We start from the raw sequence: 7,681 nt of genomic DNA, 5'->3' as shown, positions 1-7,681 counted from the left end.
ATACCAGACTGTTAAACCTTTATTTTAAATCATTTTTTAACAGAATTTTTAATGTAGATCATTTAAAATATATTCTAAGTAATGTTACTGATAGTAAATTTCCACTAACATAAAATACGAGAATAAAAAAATTTAGCAAATTAGAATATAAGTAAAATTTATAAATATCAAGAACAATAATAAAAACAGTTGAGCTAATAAACCTAGCATACCTAGTTCAACTATATATCAATATTTGTTACAATATAAGTTTTATTTATTGAGTAACAATAGCCTAATATTTATACAATTTCCTGTAGGTTGTGAAAAAAGTTTTTTTTATTAATTTCGGTTCTATGAGGAAGCAATATAATAAGGAAGCTCAATGTCAGTAATAAAAAAACCTTATTCTATTTTTTTAAGTAAGGAAAGTATAAATAAAGTAAGGAAAATATTAAAAAGTAATTTCTTCTTCAGGGATTGCAAAAAATGATTCTTATAAAATCATTTTTTAAATAATTTATTTTTTATTTAGAATTAAAAAAAAACATTAAAAGTTTTAAAACCTTACTGTATTTTTTTAACAAAATTTAAGAATATAAATAAACTATATATATATATAATTAAAAAAAACATAAATTTAATTACAAAAATATATAAAAGTTTGTTATTTTTTATAAAAAATCTGTATGTTAGAATGTAGATTAAAAAAAATTAAATTAATTTGAAACGTGGACAAATATTTAGGTAATCATCTTTGTATTTAAACAAACCAATTTAACCTGATGTACACTGAGTTTAAAATGCCTGTTATATGTTTCAAAATCAGTCTACTATAACCCTCTTCCTGCCAGCGTGAGTCATTATTACTAAGACAATAAACCATCTGACTATTTATAAAAAATACTGAACAGAACAGTTTAAGATTTTAACAAACAATAAACAAATCTTTTAAAAAGAATTAATGACAAGAAAAATTAAGAAAGAACTATTTAAAAAACAATTAATTTAGAAAAGATTGTTAGATATAAATTGATTTATTATTATAATAAGCAAATTTAACAGCTATAATAAACTTAATTTTAAAACTAGTTTAGATTAACTTAACAATACAACGTAAAAAGTGATTTTAATTATGGATTACAATAACGAAGGAAGTGATATTATGACATCACAAAACAACAGTGTGACATCACAATCAGAGGACAGTCCACCTCCAGTTCAACCCAGACTACCCGCTTATGAAAACCATTCAATCGAAGTTTTACAAAAAGCTCCACAAACGTAAGAAAAAATAATTTCCCTAATTTTTTTAATTTTTTCCGTATTTATTTACTGAGTAGTTAACTTAACATTAATATAGGCTAAAGTTAATTAAAACATTTGTGTAGTAGAATAACAAGAAATACTAATATACTATGGATGCTTTTAAACCAATTACAAACTAAAACTAAGCCGCATAAATTAAATCTTATGGAAAAACCCTAGTCAAAAATATGGAATAAAAGTGGTGTATTTTATTACATACAAGCTATTTTTACACTACTAAAATGACAGCAAAAAATTATAAAGTTACAAAACATTATGTTTTAAAAATCATTTATAGGTGTAAGAATTGTCTCTAAAAATTGAATATATTTTTGTAGGCAAACCCGTCATTTTCGGACTAGTTCACTTAACATCGATCGTGAAAATATTCCAAAATTACCACCCAAGCAAAGCAGATCAACAGTTCGAGATCGTAACGTAAGAAGTCTTTATTTTTCCATATACAGTCAAGTAATGTATATACACTGTTTTATCCACTACATTTTTACAGTAAAAAAGTAATAAAAAATGATAAAAATCTTGCTAAAAGTTATTTATCCATTTTATTTTTCCAAACAAAAAGCACACTTGCAAAATTTGTTTTTTAGCATACTAATATTATTTGAAATCTAATGCCTGTACATTTATATATTTAAGCTTTTTTACATGTAAATCAAATTTCTTTCTGTGAAAACAAATAAAATATGTAAAAAACAATTATGTTGTAATTTAGGAACAGCACAAACTAGTAACCAAAACTATTTCAGCTGGAATAAGCGGTTTTACCCATCCAGTTAAATCCAAAAGAACTAATAAAGCAAACGAAGGTAACCAAAGTTAACTTAATTGTTTTGTTTAGCAACTACATCATACTGCTTCATTTTAAAGTTATTAAAGCATTTTTTACCCATTATTTTCTACTTTAGAAGAAATTAACAGTTTTAATAGAGTAATATCAATACTTGTCGATTGCCTGCCCTACTAAAGGCTGCTTATAATGGTTGTAGCAAAGTTTCAACTTATAACTAATATTTGCCTGTAAAAATCAACCCGCTTATATATATATATATAAATCACCCTTTGAGCTTTATTATAAGTAGATTATACTGTTTTTGGGCCATTAATATGACATTTTTTTATATATACGCTAAAAATTTATCTTTTACAGACCTCTATATCTCACATAGTGAAATAGAATCATTTCCCGACCAACTAAACCCATGCAGCCGCAGTAAATCAACTAAATCACCCTCCACCAGAAAAAGCAACCCTCATGCAGTAAATTCAATTGAAATCGGTTCATACCAAGATTTTGACTTGCCATTTTTGAAGTCAAGACCTCCAGTGTCCCCAGTTTATTTTTCATCTGATGGCTCTCCATATGATGATCAAATACATCACAGAAGCAGACCATCTTCGCCGTTTCTACGTCCCATAACACCGCAACCATTCGGTTTCTCACAACCGGAAGAAAATATCAGCATTGATGAAGCGTTAAGCAGTGGTCCTAATTCCTTATCAATGGATTTGAATACTGAAAATTTTGGCACAGCTATATATGGAATATCGCAAGGAAGAGGGCCAAACTTTGTGATGAGCTTTACTAAAATTCAATCCAAATTACAAAGACTTTACCAGAAAATTCAAAACGAACCTGCAAATTCACCAGTAGTTGCAGAATTAAAAGTGCATTTAAAGTAAGAAAAAATAGATTGTATTTTCTTTTACTAAAAACGGCAAAATTGCTACCTACAAAAGTAACTTAATTTGAAAATAAATCCATGTTTTTTTGTTTTAAATTTCGATAAAACATTAAAAATTTTAACATTTAACTAAAAATTATCCAATTTTTAATCCAGCACAAAATTCAACCAGCATTTTTTTAAATTAATAAGCTAATAAAACCATCTCTATTTACAGGTTAACAGAACACTCAACAACTGAAAAAATTTTATCGACAATGCACACCTCTCTGGCACCTCCAGTGGATGAAGTAGAATCACAAGAGCGAGAAATGTTCGTGTTGGACTTCTGTGATTTTGAGGACAAGGTCTCGCTTAAAAACGAAATCGTCAACATGTTTGCTAAACCTGGCCCACGTAAAAACTTAACTTGTTTTTTTATTTTAAACATTTTAAATTTAATTCAGAAATATTACAATTATAATTAATCATCAACTAAACCAAAGTTTTTATATAAAATATCATTCTTTTTAATTGTTTTATATTAAAAAAAAAAACAGTAAAGCATTTACAATCAAATATATTTCTAGTTTACCATCAACATCATTATAAAAAGAAAATAATATTTTTTGTTATAAAAAGAAAATAATATTTTTTGTTGCAAAACTGCTCTATAAACATTCAACAATCAAAAAAAGGACTTTAAACAAAAAATAACATAATTAAAGCATTAATAAATAAGCAAAATTTTCCACAAAACTTAGCTTACCAAAATCAAAAAATTTCCTAGTACAAAGTTAATTTAACTTAATTTTTAGCCTCCATTAGTTTTCGAAAGGTGGACACCAAAATGTTGGCAATAATCCTGGAGTTTTGCCAGCGTGTGGAAGACTTACGAACAAATGTGAACGGTTCTATTCAAAGTCCTGCTTATGCAAGAATGATTATGCAAGGTAGGCAGATATTTGAACTTTTAATTTTAGAACAATAAAGCAACCAACAGTGTAGGTTAAACAGCAACTGAATAGGGCAACTGAAATGGAAGTTTAGCAACACAACAATTAGAACAAAACTGATAATTTTTTTTATTTAAAAACCTTCAACAATAAAAACAAACTTTATATGCCTTAAAAAATAAATTCAGTATAAAATTTATTTAACCTAACTTTAATCTATATATCATGGAGCTTGCTAAATAATATAAAATATTTTAGCATGTATGGTTAATCTAGAGGCCTGAAAAATTAAAAAAAATGCCGTTTGCTTGAGTAAATTATCTAATAAAAAATTAGTGAAGAGTTGCGACCATATTACAACAATTAAAATTAAATCACAAACTGACAATTGACAACTTATTATACAAACTATTTATATGCCACCCCTATAGGCTGCATTTCAATCATAATACTATTGCCGCAACTAGTATATGCTTAAAATAATTTACACAAAGGCCTTAAATAAGACATAAATAAATACATAGGCTATATACATATATATATCTATATTGTTTACTAAGCTATATTATATAGTCTATAAATTACATGAAACACAGTGTACTTTTATTTTAAATTAAAACTTATTATTTTTTAGACATTACAGACCATGATAGTTTAGTGAAAGTCTTAAGAGAAAACGAATTATGGATCAGATGGGGAACCCCCACCTATTTACCCCATCTTGCTCACCTTTATTTACATAAACAACCACCCACTTATGAGGTAATAAAACCCATTTTATAATTACAAAATCAATTGCCATTCAGCATAATATACAGAAAAATTTAAATGTGTATTGGGCCAAGGCATAACACCATAAAATTAGTTAAATTTTAATTTTTTTTTTCATATATAAGATTTTACATCATTATTTTTATTAAATCTTTTAAAAAAATATACAAAAATTAAGTGAGAATATATATATATTGTGCGTAACCACAACTGCAGTACATTAAATTTTTTTAAATTACAACAAAAAATCTACTATTACCAAAATACTGCAAAAAAGACTACAAAAAACAATAAATTCAAATTAATTTATTTTAAAAACTCAAAATAGAATAAGAGTAACTCTTTTTATTTTTAACTTTTAAAATTTTTAGGTGAGAAAGGCAGTTACAATATCCTACATAGCAGAAAAGCAAAGAGTGGCCCCCCATATGTTTCAATCTATTATTAGCCAAGATGCACTTTGTCCTCCTATTTACAGCAGATTTAAAGCTGAAATGTCGCACAATATTAAATGGCAGGTAAGAAAAAGGCTTAGACGTACTTGATTTATAAGTTTATTAGGTAGTACTATACTATAGCCTGTTTGCTATTACTTATCAAGAACTAAAGCTTTAACAAAAATTAGTTAAAAGCAAATACAATTCAAACAAAAGCATCACAAAAAATGCACAAACTTGGTTAACACCATCTAAATCTATGCATACTAACTAAATGACACTTAAAATTTCAGTATAAATTTAATTAAAAAGATTGTATTTATGTATGTCCAATTTATAGGCTTACAAAATAAATATGGGTAAATTATCACCGCTAAATATTAGTTAAAAGTTGTGACCATGTTTTAAAAATAAAGTCCAATTATGTTGAAGACTTATCAATTAGTTTATTTTACTTTAATATTAACAATGATTAAATGTAACTTAATTTAAACCAGGTAACTGAATACAACGATCAATTGGGAAAGTTTGAAAGTTCCCGATGCAAGTTTCCAACCTGGTTGGAAGATGATAAAACTTTAAAGAGTTTGCTGCATTCATCAAACAGGTTAAACTTAGGGCTACTAACGTAACAGATTGAACTTTAGACAGAATACTATAAGCCATTATTACTGTAAAGTAGACCTGCCAATCAAAAAAATAAATAAACAAAAAAAATATTTTAAAGTATGGTATATATATACAATTTCAATACAATAAAGACAAAATGACTAAAAAAAAGACACATAACTAAAATGTTCATCCAAAATTAATCGTTTTAAAAACAACAACAAAAACTACTATAAACTTTATAAATTTCACAACAAAATTTTTGATTTTAGATCCCAGTTTAACAAGGGCGAACACCCATATGCTTTATACTCGGTCTACTTGATTGTTATCAAGGACTTTACTTTGGCGCAAAATGAACAAACTCAGCTCAAAGAAAAGGAATCATGGACTTCACCTTCACCTTTCCAGGTAAATATTTGAATGTTACTTCAGAATTAAATTAATGTTTAACCTCACAAAACAATAAAGTGCTAACACAAAAAAAAATTATAAAAAATAGATATTAATTAACCAATTTAAAATACGTGAAACTGAAAGTATTATTTCTATCTGTAAGCTATCACACAATTACCATTTATTAAATGATCATTACAAACAGAAAATTTATATAATATAGGTAAAAATCTTAATTCTAAATAACATTTAATAAATAAGGACAAGATAAAAAATATAGGCCATCTAAATTACCTAAAAACCTAGATTTTCTAACAATTTATAGAGTTTTTAATCAATTTTTTGTAGTACCTTACAATATTTTAAAAACACAACCTAAATTTTTTTTGTAATAACGATTAAATCTAAATGTAATGTAACTCTAAAACACTCTTATATTAATTCCAGTATTACATTGGATCATCCAGCACAGGAGTTTTGTTTAAATTCTGTCATGTCAAGCACAGTCACTGCTCCCGTGCATGGAAAGTCTTGCACGAGGCTGCTAACCTTCGGCATTTCAGGTGTTATGAAGGTTGTGACTTAATTGAGGTAAAACAGTTTTTTGTTTTCAGTTTTAAGATTTTAACTCAAAACATTTTTAAGTGAAATAAAAGTCAAAAGTGAGAAAGTTTATCTGCGGACATACACCTATGACTTGAACAAAATGTGTATTGATTTAAATCCTTTTTTTCTAACAAAATGCACAAACTAACATAATATTAATTCAATAATCAGTCAAAGTTTAGTAATATAAAAAACTAAGCAAATGCTCTTAAGTATTAATTTTTTATCTCTAAAACTACAAACCAATAATCAAACTTTTTTTCTCCAAGATTACAAACCAAACATGCAAAAACTTATATTTTTGCATTTATCATTGCAAAAAAGTTTATTAACTTTTAAAATTTAGGCTTGCTTAGCGTTGTCATGGATACGCAGACAACCTCGTGCTGTGTTTGTTCTAAACTCGTACCTAAATCGAGAAATGTCAAATTTGTCTCTTGACCGGAAAAAACCTTACCACGACAAAATGTGTGCTCTTGAGAGCCACCTAGCTGATGGTAAAAAACTCGGTCCATTGTTCGATATGAGATATGGAATGAATGGAACAACAACCGTAAAAGAGGACGACTTTGATTAAAAAAAACACCAACAAAATAATTTATGGAGAAGTGGATTTTATCTTTCCTAAAAGTGTTTAGATTCTTATATACTATTTAAATAAACAATTCTGCTTTTAAATATTGTATCAACTTTGCTGTTGTAAAATTATTGTTATCACCAAATAAAGCTAAAAAATTAATCTTTTGTTTGCAAATTTATATAGATTTTGTTTTTTACAATCAACTAACAATATAGGCCTACTCAAAATATCTGAAAAAATATTTCATACAAATATTTCACAATTATTTAAATCCCTATAACACAACAACAATTTTTTTTCACTTCTGTTAAATACATTTATATATATATAAAGTATTGTTAAAATTATTTACTAAAT

At 26.6% G+C, this 7,681-nt stretch overlaps 2 protein-coding genes across 2 annotated transcripts in view; one reads left to right on the top strand and one right to left on the bottom strand.

Moving 5' to 3' along the window:
• Positions 1 to 7,681, bottom strand: part of LOC145763474 (protein CMSS1-like) — a 35,567-nt gene that overhangs the window by 27,655 nt on the left and 231 nt on the right. The window lies entirely within an intron of this gene.
• Positions 1,077 to 7,396, top strand: LOC145760194 (uncharacterized). The gene is made up of 12 exons (XM_082574074.1): positions 1,077 to 1,263; positions 1,626 to 1,725; positions 2,021 to 2,114; positions 2,456 to 2,984; positions 3,208 to 3,386; positions 3,788 to 3,922; positions 4,560 to 4,687; positions 5,068 to 5,214; positions 5,631 to 5,740; positions 6,015 to 6,153; positions 6,586 to 6,729; positions 7,091 to 7,396. The coding sequence occupies exons 1-12, from the start codon at positions 1,115 to 1,117 to the stop codon at positions 7,319 to 7,321; spliced, it is 2,085 nt and encodes a 694-aa protein (XP_082430200.1). The 5' UTR covers positions 1,077 to 1,114; the 3' UTR covers positions 7,322 to 7,396.

The sequence above is a fragment of the Corella eumyota genome, chromosome 1 (assembly GCF_963082875.1).
Source record: "Corella eumyota chromosome 1, kaCorEumy4.1, whole genome shotgun sequence".
In the NCBI taxonomy this organism is placed as follows: Eukaryota; Metazoa; Chordata; class Ascidiacea; order Phlebobranchia; family Corellidae; genus Corella; species Corella eumyota.
The sequence above is the reverse complement of the archived record's forward strand: the minus strand, read 5'-3'. Positions and strand labels throughout refer to the sequence as shown.

Coding starts and splice junctions, on each gene's coding strand:
- LOC145760194 (XM_082574074.1), top strand. CDS start 1,115: ATGGATTACAATAACGAAGGAAGTGATATTATGACATCACAAAACAAC. Junction 2,115..2,455: donor AACTAATAAAGCAAACGAAG/GTAACCAAAGTT, acceptor TATCTTTTACAG/ACCTCTATATCTCACATAGT. Junction 5,215..5,630: donor CGCACAATATTAAATGGCAG/GTAAGAAAAAGG, acceptor AATTTAAACCAG/GTAACTGAATACAACGATCA.